General features: G+C 44.9%; 1 protein-coding gene across 2 annotated transcripts; it reads left to right on the top strand.

Annotated features, from left to right (window-relative positions):
• Positions 1 to 665: 665 nt before the first annotated feature.
• On the top strand, positions 666 to 17,385 carry LOC122369087. 2 transcript variants are annotated; one of them, XM_043343493.1, is made up of 3 exons: positions 666 to 854; positions 16,605 to 16,829; positions 17,125 to 17,385. In XM_043343493.1, the coding sequence occupies exons 1-3, from the start codon at positions 729 to 731 to the stop codon at positions 17,182 to 17,184; spliced, it is 411 nt and encodes a 136-aa protein (XP_043199428.1). In that variant the 5' UTR covers positions 666 to 728; the 3' UTR covers positions 17,185 to 17,385. The 2 variants fall into 2 exon arrangements, with proteins under 2 accessions (XP_043199428.1, XP_043199430.1); XM_043343495.1 differs by lacking the exon at positions 666 to 854 and adding an exon at positions 4,589 to 5,023.
• Positions 17,386 to 18,238: the final 853 nt, after the last annotated feature.

Raw genomic sequence — 18,238 nt, forward strand, 5'->3', positions numbered from 1 at the left:
GCGGTAGGTCTGCTGCCACTGAATGACACCGGTCGGGCGACGCACTTATCCTCAGTTCTTTTCAGACGGCTCCGTCAATCGCTATCCGAAGCACGCCCGTCTACCGACACCTGATCTGCCATAGCCCAAGTCTAAAAGCGTGCGGTGGTCTCCGTCTACTCTCAGTTCCTTCTGTGGCGCTGGTATCTTCGGCCGTCTCCGACTAGTGAGCCCGGCCCTGGCATTGTCTCGGAGCTCACAGGTCAAGACAATCGACTCTCCGGATCTGCGTCCGAGGCCTGAGGCGTGTGGTGAATAAGAAATCGACTGCATCGCGCTTCCGATTCGCTAGCATTAGGTTGAGCCACAGTCTTCAGTCTTCAGTCTTCAGTCGTCAGTCGTCAGTCTTCAGTCGTCACTTGTCAGTCTTCAGTCATCAGTTGTCAGTCTTCAGTCTTCAGTCGTCAATCGTCACTCTTCAGTCGTCGATCGTCAGCGGTCAATAGTCAGAAGTCAATCGTCAATCGTCAGTCGTTCGTCCTCTGTCACTATTCGTCACTCTTCAGTGGCCAATAAGGAAGCTCGTCGTGGTATTTAATCAGACGCTCGTCCCACCACATACTTCGTTTCTGCGCTCCCGACGAGCACTTCAGGGGCCTCTGTGACCAGACGGCGAGCTCGCAGTGACCTGCCGTTACCCGCTGACCTGCCGTTACCCGCTGACCTGCCGCTCCTGGTGACCTGACACGATGAGGATCACCACACCTCTGCTACTGCTGTTCGCCTGTCTGAACTCAGTCAGCGGGTACGGCCTCAACTTCGTCCGATTCGTGACCAACTTCTTCATACACCCGGCGCTGCTGGACGACTGGGAGGTGAGAGAGAGAGAGAGAGAGAGCGAGAGAGAGAGAGAGAGAGAGAGAGAGAGAGGAGAGAGAGAGAGAGAGAGAAAGAGAGAGAGAGGGGGAGGGAGAGGGAGGAAAGGGATGAACTGAATGAAATCGGACATCGGCAGTTACTAGTTCTTGATTTTGTTTGCAAAGTTGATTTACGAGACACAAAAATTATGTTCATAACGTTGTTCAAAAATATTTCTTGATATTTGCCGCTGTTAAGATTTTTTCTCTCTCTTATCAAAGACAATTAATTCAAAACATACATATGCATCCAGCTCTCACGTGTCAGCCCGCTTTTTAACCCTCGCCCGTATAGGGAATGGGATTGAGGGTCGAACGTACCCCCTCGATTTTTCGCGAATAACTCGCGCAAGGCCATATATAGTAGGTAGCGACACTGAGCGATTTGTTTACAGCCAGTTTCGATCCCGATGACGCAAATGTGTCGTCGCGAGACAAAACAATATGACCACCTCTAATGAGAACCAAGTGCAATAAGTTCCCGGATGTAGACAGCACTGACGTCACCGGGATCGAAACCAATGACATCAGTAATGTACCTATGGCGAAGCAAAGTAGTGACACCCCCCTGAACTCGCGTAAATAGCGGCCGATTTGTGACGAAACGCTTAGTACCCTCACTTTAATTAATTTTACACTTACTCTGAAACTTTCATTACCCTGACCCGAATGACCTTTGACCTGTTACAATTACTGTTTGACCTGTTCACTTTTCGAGACCACGTTTGGCCGGAATCGCTATTCGGCGTATGTCGGGGCTCGCATTAGCCGCGCGTTTGCAGCCTTTTCGTGGTTTCAAGCGTTCAAACATGTGATATGATGTTGCTCACTTGCATCAGGGTGGGTTTCAAGGTCAGCTGAAGGTCAGGTCAGGTCATTGACTTTTGATGACCTCGGTTTACTTTTTCGAGATCTACATTTCTAGCCTAATTTTTAGCTGAATTCGAATTTAGCAACAATTTGAACATTTACGAAAGAAGTTTTGGTGCCTTCGTAACATGTTAACCCGCGCCCCGCTGGGGGGGGGGGGCAGAATCTGCCCCCCTCCCGTTTTTCGCCAATAATTTCTAAACGCGTTACGGCAACGACGTCAAACTTGCAGTACCTTATCATACATTAATTTGACACGTTCCCTGAAAATTTGAGCGAAATCCGTCGGAAATTTTTTGAGAAAATGACGTTTTGGTGACGTCATGTTCGCCATTTTCGCCTCAAAAACGGCAAAATTTCAAACGCCGCTAACATCTTTATTTTTAAAGGAATCAAGCTGTAACAAAAAAGTTATACGTGATTTTACTTTGTCTATCAAATGGCCATCTCGGTTTTTTAATTTTGGATTTTGACCCACTTTTTTATTCTTCAAAAAACTGACTTTTTTGGAAAAATAATTATAAAATCCAAAATTTTGAGTGTATCGAAAAAACAACCCGGAATATATGTCAGAGATGTGGTCTATGTGCACCTACATAACAATTTTTAGAAAAATCGGTTCAAAAATGTGGGAGTTATTCAAAATTTTATGACGTCACGACAGACAATTTTTTTTTGAAAAAAAAAATGATTTTTTGGAAGTTCTAGACCTCGTACGGAAACAAAAATAGCACCATTCGATTCGACGTGAAAAACTGCATCAGATAGACACCTTTTTACGCCTTAACAACCAACTTCAAAATTGACCTCACTTGACCTGACCTTGACCTGACCTCGACCTGAAATTCATCCAGTTGTGGTCCATATCACTTATTGAGTGTGCCTATTGAATTCTATGAGTAAAATGATCCATAAAACATGTGTCGCACATGCCCTTCTCAAAATATATTTTGTTTTTGGTGACCTGACCTGACCTGACCTGACCTTGACCTTGACCTTTGAATGATATTTTATGCAACGAATATGGTCTTGGTAGCCTAAGAACACGTTTTGGGCAATCAGTCTCCATCCATTCTTCGGCAACTACGGTGCACGCCGATACTGTAGAAACTTGCATTCTGTACCCTTGACCTGACCTTGACCTGACCTCTGACCTACTTAAGCAAAAAAATTGGGCTGTAGAGATCTGCCTTGTTGAGAGCTTTCGATTGCCGTTTTCCCCGTCTTTTTACGACCATCGGTTCGGAAGTTAGACAGGGGGCAGAATCTGCCCCCCCCCCCAGCAGGGCGCGTATGGCAGAATAGCCCAGCGGTGCGCGGGTGAAGAAGCTGTCAGAGGCGGTTGACACCTACTATGAGTACCGGACAAACCCCCTACTGGTTGACCTGACCTGACCTGACCTGACCTGGTCTTACTGCTTTAAGACATCATCTGTGATCAAAACTAACACGATGTTCGTGATCAGCACCCCGAAAACCCCCATGGCAGCCACACTTTGCGACTTTCTAACAGGTCCCGATTTTCCCGACTCAGGTCATTGACCTGACCTGGAAGGTCAACCTAGGACCTTAAAATTGGGTATCATCGGCTTCCTCTCGTCATGGGCGACACACTTTTTTCTTCCGCGAAGCTCTAGCTCGATCAGAGGCGAAACGGAAAGGGGGGTGCAACGGACCCCTCACCCCTTCTTATACGTTCCGGCGGCTGGCAAAACACCAATACGGGCGAGGTTTAGTGCCAGGAGTTCTTGATATGAAGTATGAGGCAGGTGCTCATTTGACCAACACGGATATGTATCGCTCCACTAACGTCTTCCCGGCGACCCGGAGTAGCTTGTTCTGGTGCTCATCAGCTCATAAATTCGCCGCCGCTGTCATTGGGTTCATAGGAGTTATGTTCTCCGATTGGCGAGAGCCGGGCGCACTCTGTCTTGTTTCGTCATGCTTCGTTTGAAAAAGTGTGGCACTAAGCTGTAAATTATGTTCATTTAGTCAGGCATTAAACGCACCAATGGCGGCACGCTTGTTCTTTGCATCGTCTTGGGTATGATAGGTAATACAAATTCGTCACATCATTCTAACTGAATTGCATTGTTGGTACACATAACATAATATATGATACCTAATATGATATATAATTTGTAATCATATTCACACTTAATTTTTCCTACTAGGGCACCCGCCCGCGCCTACCGGTGCTAATTGTCGTTTGACATACATATAAACAGCATACCTATAGATAAAAATGTTTTCAGTGCAAAAGACATAATAATATCCGCTCTTTTCTCTCTGTCTCTCTCTCTCTCTCTCTCTCTCTCTCTCTCTCTCTCTCTCTCTCTCTCTCTCTTTCTTTCTCTCTCTCTCTTTCTCTCTCTCTCTCTCTCCCTCTCTCTCTATCTCTCTCTTTCTCTTTTTCTCTCTCCTCAACCCTACACGCCCACGACTTTGCATTATTTGCATTAAAATGTATGTTTTCGAGTCGGTGGTACCACCCAAAAGTTTGAGCGATTCCAACTCAATATATTTGCATCACGTTGTTTGTCAATAAGAGTACGCAGATCATTGTTGTTTCTGTGCTGCTATATGACAAACAAGGTCAGTAAATTCACATTGTCCTGTATCACCTATAAGACATGTCTCGAGTCCCGGCGATGGGGAGTCACTGAGCTCATGACCACAGACGCGTCTCCAGTCAAAACGGTGACGATTTATATACGATCACCCTTCTGATCGAGACACAGTACACAGTCCGCCCGTTACTGCATAGGAAACGAGGCTCTATAAAACCCGAGCCCCACACATGACACGGGCGACGATTGAGCGGTGACTGTTACTGTGTGGTCGGTGCTGCGAGGCGGTCTCTGTGCGATAGTAGGCTCATTTTAGTGTCGCGTGGCTGCATTGTGAAGACCTACATTATAGTTGTGTAAAAACGGGTGCTGAAAAACAGTTTTCAAAATCTGATCAAAAACCACAAGCATCTTCGATCTGAGTTATCTTCGATAACTTGAATTACTGGTTAGAATGTCTTGATCAGTGGCAAAGACGTTCTCTTGATAGCAACTTATTTGCTTTTCACCCGCCTTCAATCCGCAAAACCAGTATTCATCTGAAGCACTGAACCACTTCCAGTCACCATGATAATTATTTCGCTGTTGTGGCTGCTGCTATGCGCCTGGCCAGTGACTGCAATTCTAAACTTCGAGCCGTATCCGCTTTCTTATTTCATCGAAGTTCCAGCACTCCAGCATATCAAGGTAAGCATGTTACACACATTTTTTTAATAAAACGCAGTCGCAATACGATCGAGATTTTTTCCAGCAGAACATAGATTATTATTTTGGTTCAACTGTTACCCGTATGGGCCTTTTTGCAGCAGCTGACGATATGCGAGATCACGAGTGAGGTTGGTCGAACTCCCCAGCCCTTTGACCTCTGATTGAGGCAGAGGTTGGCGGGAAAAAGAGCGCCCCACTGCAGTGGGGCGCTGCAGTGGGGATACGCACTGGGGGTCTGCAGTGTTATACGCAGACCCAAGTGCGGGGGGGCTCTTCATAGCCCCCCTCCTAACTCCGAAACTACTGGGCCGATCGTCAAAATACAAACGGCGTCTGATAGCCCTGGAAAAACTGTCGAGCGAAACCTAATTTCATTGACCTTAAGGTCACCAATGACGTCACAGGTCAGGTCAAAGTAAAAATTATTAGCATTTTGGCTTGTTCACATTTTGGGCTCTGGCCGCCGTCTTACAAGTCAGATCAGGCTCATTGTTGATTTACACACTCGTGAACAGATGCTTTAGATATCCTGAGGGTACCAAACTTGTACTTTGATTTTCAGGTCAGGGTCAGGTCAACACAGGTCACGGGAATATTATGTCATGCATCGGCCACGTGACACAAAATATTTGGTCTATTTAGACCAAATATTTTGAATTTGATGTCGTTTGTGTCATTTGAGGTCATTTTGAGTTGAATTTAGCTTAGGCCAGGTCACTTTCAGGTAAAAAAGGTCAAGTTTTGAATTTTTAATTTTTTTCAACAAAAAAGGTGTCTATTGGATGCAGTTTGGGCTCAGAAACACGATGGTGCTATTTATATTGGTTTAAGATGTCAAATACGTACTTAGAAATTGATTTGAAAAATTTATAATTGTGAAATTTTTGCAATAATGCGTATAACTTGGCCATTTTTGAAAATATTTAGCTAACACTTGCGAGAGTAAGTCATAAGCCTGTGTTCTATCACATATATTCCGTTTTTTTTTCGAAAAGAAAAAAAATTGAAAGCATAAAAATATAAATTTTGATTTTTATTATATATAATTTTCAAAATGTTCATAATTTTGAAAATCAGGAATACCAGTTTGATAGCGCAGTCCATTTTGAGTCATCTCATTTAAAGGGACCCTCCCACCTTAACATTAGTTTTGAGTTGAGATAGCCAAGTTTGCGGCCTGGCTCAGAAACCACCATTTATCCCGGTCGCAACCCCCGCAGCTTTATGGTGTTCAAGAAATTTCTTCCCTTTACTTGCAGGGTGGGACCAGCGTGGTCCCTATCTCTTAACCATTACGGGAATCTGATGACGTCATCAGGCTTTCGAACGTCCGTTAAATGTTTGACTAAAACGTTTTGTAGCACGCGGTGGTATATGCTTCGTTGCGCGCAACAAATGCCGCACTTTTAAATAAAGTCGCTAGGAACAGCGGAGATCCCAAAAAGTAAACAAAAGTAAAAGTCTAATATCTTGAAAACCGGTGAATATTTTTCGATGAAATTTGGTAGATATTCGTTTTCGCTCTTTCTGAACCGAGCGACATCACTTTCATGCCAATTCATAAACTTTTTTGAAGGTGGGAGGGTCCCTTTAAATAAATTGGATCTAGCTTGAAAACTGAGCTCTTGGAAGCGATTGCCGTGGTTCAATGTTTTGCGTCGAAATCGGCCGAACATGACGTCACTCTGACGTCATTTTCGGGCGAACTATGGTAGCTACGAAGTTCATATTTTGACACAAGGTGACAAATTGATGCAGCCGAAGGTACTGATAGTTTGACGTGTCGATACGTCAAGCGGTTCGGAAGTTATTGCAGAAAAACGGGAGGGGGCTATGAATAGCCCCCCCCCCCCCCCAGTGGAGCGCGGGTTAAGGTCATAGGCCATTTGTTAGCCTGACAAGTCAGTTCAATGACGGCTAAAACCCATGACAATTGTGACTTGATATTGCAACTAGACTTTTAAAAATAATCTTTATGATAAACGGATAGCTTAGAGAGATAGCAAGAACGATAAGCTATGGCTGGTGCCTACGTTACTCCACTAAGCCTGGGGCTGGCACCATAAGATATTTTCAGTGGTACAATACCACATTTACCAATGTATGAATTGGGACCAAAACTACCTTCGACTTATTCACACAAGCAGATCGGCATACTTTCAGCCCAGTAAGAGGTAGTTACTGCATACGCTATGATATTAGTCTGCGGCCCGTTGGGGTCTGCCGAGCAACGCGCCCTGTTGGGGGGGGGGGGGCAATTTGCCCCCTAGGATCTCAAGAACCACGCGACATAGCGACAAGCAGCAAACGGTGTTGGATAGCCCCAACTGGGAACTACCTTGTGACCCAAGTTCATTGACCTAGGTCAAACCGAAGACGTCACAGGTCAGGTCAAATGTCGAATTTTCACCGTTTACAGGCATTTCAAGAAATGCGTTGTAAAATCGAGTAAAGTGTATTTCATTGAAATTAATCGATGGGGAAATGTTTGTCAAACACATATTTTGCTATTTGAGGTCACTGATACCAGGTACGGTCACAGTGGGGGCGTTCCACGACAAATCGACAAATAAAAAATTAAATTTGCACCCTCATATTTTATTTTTCGTTGAAAACTGGTGTAAGGGGTTGTGATGGGCGGGGAAGCCAGCTGTGGCAAGGATTTTTTCCTTCGAACAACGGTTTCCGAGATATAGCCTCGGGCAATTCCAGCAGGTCGCGCTGCAGCCCTATGTTTGGCGGCCTATAACTCAGAAACTATTGGTTTTCTACGGTAAAAACTTTATATGGTTCAACTCACAATCAGCCAACAAAGATTTTGGCTATCTCGGATTTTCAATTTTTGAAAATTTTGATCACGTGACCTTTTGACCTATTTTTCGAAGGGTGACCTTGATGTTTTCCCCACTGAAAGTTGCAATTTTGTCTGATGACGATTAAAGCCTTATCAATTTTCATTCATATGCGAAAATAAAAAAGTGGATATCGCCCTGCGTTGACCTCAGGTCAGGTCATTTTTATGACCTGTCCATTATTACGAGCGGGAGCGACAGCGAGATCTCGAGAATAGAGCAAGATAGCGACAAGCGGTAAACGGTGCAGGGTACAATTGGATAAGGTCTATAATTTTTAGTGAGGTCATTTTCAGGTCAGGTCAAAGATGACGTCACAGGAGCAAAAAGGAAGTCAAAATTACGGCACTACATATATATTAAGTTTTTTCTAGAATAACTTTCAAGGTATCCCAGCTAGGAACAAACTAATAGTACCATCGTGATCCTCTCGTCGATCCGCATCGAAATATATGTATGTTGACATCGAAAGGTCGAAAGGTCAAAAGTTGACCTTAGGTCACGTGACGAGCGGGATCGACAGCGAGATCTCGAGAATAAAGCAAGATAGCGACAAGCGGTAAACGGTGCAGGGTACACACGGATAAGGTCTATAATTTTTATTGAGGTCATTTTCAGGTCAGGTCAAAGATGACGTCACAGGAGCAAAAAGGAAGTCAAAATTGCGGCACTACATATATGAAGTTTTTCTCGAATAACTTTCAAGGTATACCAGCTAGGAACAAACTAATAGCACCATCGTGATCCTCTCGTCGATCCGCATCGAAACATATGTATGTTGACCTCGAAAGGTCGAAAGGTCAAAAGTTGACCTTAGGTCACGTGACCTAAGGTCAACTTTTGACCTTTCGACCTTTCGAGGTCAACATACATATGTTTCGATGCGGATCGACGAGAGGATCACGATGGTGATATTAGTTTGTCCCTAGCTGGGATACCTTGAAAGTTATTCGAGGAAAACTTCATATATATGTAGTCCCGCAATTTTGACTTCCTTTTTGCTCCTGTGACGTCATCTTTGACCTGACCTGAAAATGACCTCAGTAAAAATTATAGACCTTATCCATTTGTACCCTGCACCGTTTACCGCTTGTCGCTATCTTGCTTTATTCTCGAGATCTTGCTGTCGCTCCCGCTCGTAATAATGGACAGGTCATAAGAATGACCTGACCTGAGGTCAACGCAGGACGATATCCACTTTTTTATTTTCGCATATGAATAACAATTGATAAGGCTTTAATCGTCATCAGACAAAATTGCAACTTTCAGTGGGGAAAATATCAAGGTCACTCTTCGAAAAATAGGTCAAAAGGTCACGTGATCAAAATTTTCAAAAATTGAGAATCTGAGATAGCTAAAATGTTTGTTGGTTGATTGTGAGTTGAACCATATAAAGTTTTTATCGTAGAAAACCAATAGTTTTTGAGTTATAGGCCGCCAAACATAGGGCTGCAGCGCGACATCCAGGAATTGCCCGAGGCTATATCTCGGAAACCGTTGTTCGAAGGAAAAAATCCTTGCCACAGCTGGCTTCCCCGCCCATCACAACCCATTAGACCAATTTTAACCCGCGCCCCGTTGGGCTCTGCCGAGCAACGCGCCCCGTTGGGGGGGGCATTTTGGCCCCCCCCCCCCCCTAAGATCTCGAGAACCACGCAACCTAGCGACAAGCGGCAAACGGTGTTGGATAGCCCTATCAGGGAACTACCTTGTGACCCAATTTTATTGACCTAGGTCAAACCGATGACGTCACAGGTCAGTTCAAAGGTCCAATTTTCACCGTTTACAGGCATTTCAAGAAATGCGCTGTAAAATCGAGTAAAATGCATTTCATTGAAAATCATCGATGAGGAAATGTTCTTCAAACACATATTTTGCTATTTGAGGTCACTGATACCAGGTCAGGTCACAGAGGTCAGGTCACTGGGAGGTCACAATATGAAAATGTCGTGTGATACATGTTTTATGGCCCATTTTACATGACAAATGCGATTATGTGGGTCAGGCAGCCTTTGGGGCCAGCTTAGGTCACGTTTTGGTCAATGTCAGGTCAAGGTCAGGTCAAGGTCAGGTCAAATTAGGTCAAATTTCAAATTTAATATTTTTGCATAAAATGGATATCGAATCGATGCAGCTCGTCACGGGGAGTTCAATGGTGGTCTTTGTTTTGCCGTACGTGGTCTAGAATACTAAAAATTGAGTTCAAAAATTTGACGTCATCATTTTTGAACAGTTTTTTCGCTATAACTTGGCCAAAAAACGAGATATCGATCTGAAATTTGGTATGTATATAGAAGAGCGCAGGGACTATCACATATATTCCGTTTTTTTTCGAAATTCGGAAAAATTTTGGATTTTTTAAAGTTTTTCTAAAAAAATCAATTTTTTGAATTTTTTTGGGGTCAAAAACCCAAAATTTTGAAAATCCGAGATAGCAGTTTTGTAGCGCCGCTTTTTGTCTACTAGACCATATAAAGAACTTTGAAATTGCTTGATTACTGTAGATTTGGTGGGCGTTTCAAGGTTGCATGTTTTTTGCTCATTTTTGCTCGAACATGACCTCAGTTTGACCTCAATAACTCCTGACCTAAGGTGACCTAAGACTTGAAATTTGGTGTGAAGGTGTCAAATTGATGCGCGGGAAGGTACTGAAAATTTGGCGGCGCTGCGCGCCGCCGTTTTCTTGCTATTCAGGAAAAACCACAGGGGGGGCCAAAATGCCCCCCCAACGGGGCGAGGGTTAAGCAAAAAATAAAATATGAGGGTGCAGGGCACTTGTCGATTTGTCGTGGAACGCCCCAGTGGTCAGGTCACCGAGGGTCACAATATGAAAATATCATGTGATGCATGTTTTTTAGTCCATTTTATATGCCAAATGCGATTATGTGGGTCAGGCAGCCCTTGGGGTCAATTTAGATTATGTTCTGGTGAAAGTCAAGTCAAGGTCAGGTCAAGGTCAGGTCAAGGGCAGGTCAAGGTCAGGTCAAGGTCAGGTCAAGGTCAGGTCAAGGTCAGGTCAAGGTCAGGTCAAGGTCAGGTCAAGGTCAGGTCAAGGTCAGGTCAAATTAGGTCAAATTTCAAAGTTGATATTTTTGCATAAAATGGGTATCGATTCGATGCAGCTCGTCACGGGGAATTCAATGGTGGTATTTGTGTTGCGCTACGTGGTCTAAAATGGCTAATAATTGAGTTAAATATTTGACGTTATCAATTTTGAACATTTTTTTCGCTATAACTTGGCCAAAAAAGGAGGTATCGATCTAAAATTTGGTATGTATATAGAAAAGCGGAGAAACTATCACATGTATTCCATTTTTTCGTGATTCGGAAAAATTGGGATTTTTTTGCGTTTTTCTAAACAAATCAACTTTTTGAATTTTTGGGGGTCAAAACTCACAAATTTTGAAAATCCAAGATAGCAGTTTTGTAGCGCCGTTTTTTCTCTACATGACCATATAAAGAATTTCGAAATTGCCTGATAACTGTAGCTTTTGTCAGCGTTTCAAGATTTCATGTTTTTTGCTCATTTTTGCTCGTACATGACATCAATTTAAACTCAATAACTCCTGATCTATGGTGACCTAAGACTTGAAATTCTTTGTAAAGATGTAAAGTTGATGTCCGGGAAGGTACTGAAAATTTGGCGGCGCTGCGCGCCGCAGTTATTTGCTCTTCAGGAAAAAACCACAAGGGGGCCAAATTGCCCCCCCCCCCCAGCGTGGGGAGGGTTAAAAGTTGTCTTGTTAGACCGCTACTCTGTGCTCTGCAATCAGCCCTGATCCAGCCTCCTATCTCAGACCCGGCTCGTATAATCCCGCTGTGGATATGTATCGGCTGGTGTCGGTCATACATCGCTCTGCACCGGTCCAAGTGCAGTCTGGGCCATCTCGTATCGGCCGAATTATCGGCCCCCTGACCAGCACGGAGCCTCCTGTGCAGTGCTGTTGATTCCAGCCGCCGACCAGTACCCTGCCGCGGGTCATGAGAGAGAGGTGTGCTGTGTGGTCATCAGACGCGGAACAGTGAACAGTTAACAAAGTGAGGTGGCTTAGAAGTTTATCACGAACGTCCGAATTTCGGGTGGAGCTTGTAAAAATCGGCAGCCACAACATTCTCAGTGTAGCGCGTCAACAATAAAAAATATTCACACAGTGTGGTTAGAGCTGAAGTGCTTTTGTAGTTATTTTGCCGTGGTTTATAAGATTGAATGGAACATCGCTCTGCTGATCATGAGAGTCAGTCTGCTACCACTGCTGCTGGCGGCGCTAGCTCTGCTACCTGTCAGTGAACAGCTTTTCAACTTTAATTCGCTCCCGGTTGTGTTTCTGACGGCAAACGCCGCGTTACAGGACTGGAAGGTGAGGGTGGCCATCAGAGTACCGCTATTTTTCCCGAGGGGTTATTTACGAACAATTGCAATAGTTTCTTCTCGTGTTATTCTCTGTCTGTTGTTACTGTTTCTCTGTTTCTGTCTAGTTTTTTGCCTCTCTGAATCTGGTTCTGTCTCTGTCTCTGCCTCTGTCTGTCTGCCCGTTTCTCTGCCATTCTGTCTGTCTGTCTGTCTGTCTGTCTGTTTGTCTGTCTGTCTGTCTGTCTGTCTGTCTGTCTGTCTGTCTGTCTGTCTGTCTGTCTGTCTGTCTGTCTGTCTGTCTGTCTGTCTGTCTGTCTGTCTGTCTGTCTGTCTGTCTGTCTGTCTGTCTGTCTGTCTGTCTGTCTGTCTCTCTCTCTCTCTCTCTCTCTCTCTCTCTCTCTCTCTCTCTCTCTCTCTCTCTCTCTCTCTCTCTCTCTCGTTTATTTCTCATCTCATTCCCGCAACATATTGCGCAAGAAGGTCGTGAAATTCACTATAAGGTAATCAGGCTTGTTGAAATGTACCTTATCCTCGCTTTCTGATACATGAGCTTTGTATCAGGTCGTAGAAAAAAGAATAGTTTACTTCTTCTACCACAAACACCACAAAATCAGCCAGCCAATGCAAATAAAATCAAGTACGCTAAGTGCATCGCAAAAAAGCGCTGAAGTGAAACCCGCCTCCAATATCCAAACAATAACTTGTCAACTGTTAACTCCTCTCCATGGACCTTTGTAACGCCTGTTGTCATCCCGAAGTCCGCCTCAGGTTTCAGTTGTGCCAATGGTCCTCACTTGCCATTCATGGTATTCATTCGTCGCCGGTCTGCGACGGAGCGCTGTCGTGTCAGACAGGAACAAATGGCGACACTGCCTGGCGACATGCCACCCGACGCCTGGCGACATGCCACCCGACCGCCACCTAATGGAGGTCCGCTGTTGACCTCGTGACACGGCCAGGACATGTGCTGTGTTGGTGAGGTCGGTGGGATTGACCTCGGGCCCTCCCGGGACATGTGTCGCTGCGCGGAGGTCGGCGGGATTGACCTCGTGACCCGCCCGGGACAGGTGCCGCGGCGCTGAGGGCGGCGGGACGTCTGGGTCACTCTAACCGGATCCGGTGTGCGGATGTTGTGGAAATTTACTGCGGTTAGTTAGTTTGACACAGTGGGCATTACCATTTTTGAGTCGTAAAGACACTGCTAGGAATTTAATTTCATTAATTTCATCACCAGTTTTTGAACACATTTATCATTTAACCATATGTATGTGGGTAATTAAAGCTTCTGGTTCTGGTTATTCACCCGGTGTGCGTGAATAGTAGTGAATTTATAAGCCAATTTTTTGCTACATTGCTAATAGTGAGTTTACTAATAATAGATAGTTTACCAGTGCTTGGGAACTTTTTATATTGTTATTGAAAAGAAAAAATAGCCAGCATTTCAACAATGCTTGGTTAATGGTGTCTACACACTCCTTGTTTCGCATTTTCCGTGACCTAAAACAGAGTATACTTTCAAACGCATAGAGTCTATATTCTGGGACCTCATTTGACATAAACACAGCAATTGATCCCAATAATAGCTATAGCTGCATTGCATTGAGTGCATTTCTCGCTCCATACACCCATTAGCAATGCCAATTCCACTCAAACACGTCAATGACAGGCTATGACCGTCGATATCGGTCATGTAGACAGCGACTTGACGCGGGGTCTGCATTGAGACCAGGCTCCGGTGCCCCTCAACGTGATGACTACTGTCGATAACCGACACTGCGACCACCCTGCCCTGGTAGAGGTTAATGACCGCACGTTCACTCAGACGGATTTCACAGGGAGCGATATCTATTTTGACACGGTTTGAGCGTCGGCCGTTATCATTCGAGTCATATATCGTAATTCGCCAGTCGTCGGCCGTTGCATTTCAAGCTTTCAATAAAGATCTACGCAGGTCGTTATGCTTATCTTCTCGTATAGCCCATGGCTTTTGGCCATGGGCGCCTATGTTGCATAATTTGGAGCTAAAGGAGCGTACCATTTTTCTATGTTTGATTATAACATAACTTTTCTTCCAGGAGCCGTGTCACTAAATGCAATAAGCTAATGGTGCTTTGAGACGTTAGTTTGTATTGTGACTGGAAAATACTCCCTTCGCGATATCATTTGGCGTTTGCTGTTCATTCTTTGTGTTCTCCCAGAGTTGTCTTGATTTTTCTGACTCTTTATCTTCTCGTATAGCCCATGGCCTTTGACCATGGGCGCCTATGTTGCATAATTTGGAGCTTAAGGAGCGTACCATTTTTCTATGTTTGATTAGGGTAACTGTGGGGAAAACGCACCCCTGGGTTAAACGCCTCCCCTAAAAAAATCGTATTTCTTATCGACGGATAGGTGTTTTATCCTGTCTTTCAGAACAGTCAGCTGCTTGTTTACGTAGGTCTCTATTTCCGGTTCTGCGTCTTGAGGAGCAGCGTGGGTAGGTGCTGATGTTGGTTTTGGGTGTGGTTTTTGTTGTTTTTACAGAAGTTTCCTAATATTTTGATGCCCTCTTTATATATCACAAAACTTGCTATTGTGCACATCACTCAAAACTGCGTTTTATTGTCATTCTTTTGAATGTATTATGCTGCGGCGTTAGTGGCGCGTTTTTTGTCAATATTTTGTTGACCGGAAATGGAGTGGATGGGGCAAGACGCCTACTCGATGCATGGGGCAAGACGCCCCCAGTTTTCTGAAAGGGGGACGTTTTGCACGGTGGTGAGAGTGCAGGGTAGCGCCCTGTAGGTCGGGGCCGAAAAGGCCTCTCCCTGTCCTTTTTTGCTGATATATCCTAAACGACTGCAGATATCGTCACCAAACTTTCAGGACTCCTCCGGGCATCCATTTTACACATTGCAACAAAATTTTATTCCAAAGGCTATGATAGGTTGACCACAAAGGACGTCAGAATGACGTCAAGTTCTGCTATGTTCATCATTTTCTGTTGATGGATGGGGTGGGGGCGCTTTGCACATGGGTGTGGGCGTATTACCCAGGGTATGGGGCAAAACGCCCTTTTGTCAGGGTATGCGGAAACCTTTTTGGGGGGTTAAATACCACACGCAGGTGTCTTTTCTTGGTCTCAAAGCGTAGTAAAAAGAATGAGCTACATGATGGTGCCCAAAGGTTTAAGTAATCTGTGTTGGGTTGAGTGTCAGAAGGTTTCGCGCTTAACCCGGCAGTTGCTGGGGTATTTCGCCACCCACCGTTTGCTGGGGGGGGGGGGCGTTAAACGCCCCCAGCCGATAACTCGAGAACCAATAGGCGCAGCGAAACGCACGAGGCGGCAAACGAAAGAACGCGACGAGACGCTTCAGATGAGTATTTTAAAGTTGAATTTCGAGGTCACAGGTCGGGTCAAGGTCAGGTCAAATACCTGAAATCGGGCTTTCAGTAGCATGGACTTCAGGACTTCGCAACGGGCGGTTCTCGTGATAAACTCTGTCAAAACGGTGCACAATCCATCATATAAGGCCTACAAGAGTGTCAGCTCCATGTAGGGGTCAGTCAGGCATAGGTCAGGGTCAAGGTCAGGTCAACCGGGTAGGCACACATCCCCGAAAATCAAAACTGATATTCGCAGCCTGTGACACATGTTTAATGGGTAATTTGGGGCGTAGAACACGATGGTGACATTAATTTTGTCATATGTGTACGTGTTTGGCTCAAAAAGTTCAATTTAAGAAATGTATGTATCATGGTCGTGAAGTAGTCACGAGAAATTGCCAAGATTCAGTTCAAGATTTTGGAAAATTCGGATCGATAATCAATAATCGAAGATAGCCATTTGATTGTTCATGGTATTGGCAGTCTAATGGCGTTTACGGCATGTCTATATGTCTATTCTGTGATTTTATATCATTTTTTGAACATATGCCGTTTTTGGTCGAAAACTCTGAAATCATGACGTCACTAAAACTTGGATATCTCAAAAATTTTCCGACCGATTTTTTTGAAACTTTGTCACAATACACTTCAATCAATTTCCTACAGGTAACCAAAATTTGGCGCGCCTGCGGCGCGCCGTTTTTATGCTATAGCCCGGCGAAAAAAGTGGGGGCGTTTAACGCCCCCCCCCCCCAGCAACTCGCGGGTTAAGGGGGGCGTTTTTGACCTATTCACCCTATAACATAACTTTTCTTCCAGGAGCCGTGTCACTAAATGCAATAAGCTAATGGTGCTTTGAGACGTTAGTTTGTATTGTGACTGGAAAATACTCCCTTCGCGATATCATTTGGCGTTTGCTGTTCATTCTTTGTGTTCTCCCAGAGTTGTCTTGATTTTTCTGACTCTATCACCGTTCCCTCCGTTATTGCAGTATGCTCCGGCCGTCGGTGCTGTGCTCCTATTGGCCGCTATCGCCGTGGCGCAGTACGGTTTTCTTCCAATTCGACCCGCCCGACTGGTGGCGAAACTGGAGAGCCGGTATCTGGGACAGAAAGAGCGGAGACACGGCGGGCGGAGACCGAGACACGCCGGAGACACGGAGACATGGGAGGTGGCGCCGGAGACACGGCCGGAGCTGCTGGAGGCCGTGCTGAAGGTAGGCAGCCGTCGCAGGCTGGGAAACACGGGATAGTGAATAGTGGGATAATACCAGTAGTGTGTGTGTGGGGGGGGGGGAGCTAAAAACGTTGACCTCTCTGTCTGTATCTAGTGGGTAATGACAATGTCAGGTGACAATAAGTAGAACTTGTGCTTAGTTACCTGTCTGTCGACTCACTCACTGTCAGTGAGTGAGTGACCGACCCTATGGATAAACACGTATTTTCGCATGACATGGATATCATTGGATTGTTCCGCTTCTAATGTTGTCTTTGCGATGTCTTCGTTTCCAGGCAGCCTTGGTGTTGGGCGAGGCATTGCAGCGGTACGGTCCCGCTCCCAGCGCCACCTAGACCGACCACACGGTCCCGCTGGACCGACGGTATCGGTGCCGTCCCGCTACCAGCGCCACCTGGACTGACCACAGCGACACCTGGGTGGCAGACCACAGCGACACCTGGAGCGATTGGAGCGACATCTGGGCAGGGTTTACAGGGCGATAAAGAAGGAGCGACAAGCAGCGACTGTAGGAGACTGAGTGTTGTGACTGTGGAGTGTGGGGGAGTGATTTAGGACAGGTTTGTTTTAGGCAGTTTTTTGAAATGATGAGGGCATTATCAATCACTCTGGCTCATCCAGAGATCTAAACTTTCCCTAACTTGCCCGAACTCTTGCCGAACAGTAAGACGGTGAATCGTGGCCTGGTGCCGCAAAGACGGATAACCCATATTTCACAGTTTGACTCTATTTCTGACTTTATCATTCTTTATACCAGAGGGTACCGGAAAATACTCGACCAAGGGCCAACAGAACGCCAATTTACCGAACCCGGGAATAACGTTCAAGGCGTTCTACGTGCTACGATCTTGGAAGCTGTTAATTAGTTTTAACATTCTACCGTACGTACTCTAAATGTATGTGATGCTGCTCCTAATGCTCTAATTGAATGCTTGTTTGATATTTCTATCTGATTTTGTTTAGGATAGTTGTTATGCATTTGCATGTCCCTTGTTCTGTTTATGCTTTAGTATGGAAAATGGGCATCAGTAAAGGTTATTTGTAGTACTGCAATGTACATAGGCGGATTAGTCTAAGCAGATCGCATTAGTTCTTTTAGACACTGCCTGAGGATATTTATTTACTTATTTATTTTACGTATTTTTTGGTGTTTTGCACGTAGAAAACTCGTCATAATCTCTCTAGCTATTGTTCCTTCATTGCGTGGTATAGAGGTTGTTTGATGTTTATAACATTTACATGATAAAGTAGAAATGAAAAGCTATATGTACCAATGTCTGCTTGTGTTGCACATGTTTTCCAACTGTGTCAGATGCAATACAACATAAATCTGCTACAAATCTGCCAATTCGGTCTAATATCTAGGCACGCCGTTTCACAGCATTCTGT

This window comes from Amphibalanus amphitrite, unplaced genomic scaffold, assembly GCF_019059575.1.
Source record: "Amphibalanus amphitrite isolate SeventyFive unplaced genomic scaffold, NRLGWU_Aamphi_draft 001005F_arrow, whole genome shotgun sequence".
NCBI classification, from domain to species: domain Eukaryota; kingdom Metazoa; phylum Arthropoda; class Thecostraca; order Balanomorpha; family Balanidae; genus Amphibalanus; species Amphibalanus amphitrite.

Excerpts from the sequence above, each read along its gene's own strand:
- LOC122369087 (XM_043343493.1), top strand. The coding sequence starts at position 729 with ATGAGGATCACCACACCTCTGCTACTGCTGTTCGCCTGTCTGAACTCA. Across the intron at positions 855-16,604 it reads CGCTGCTGGACGACTGGGAG|TATGCTCCGGCCGTCGGTGC; the intron begins GTGAGAGAGAGA and ends CCGTTATTGCAG. Across the intron at positions 16,830-17,124 it reads TGCTGGAGGCCGTGCTGAAG|GCAGCCTTGGTGTTGGGCGA; the intron begins GTAGGCAGCCGT and ends CTTCGTTTCCAG.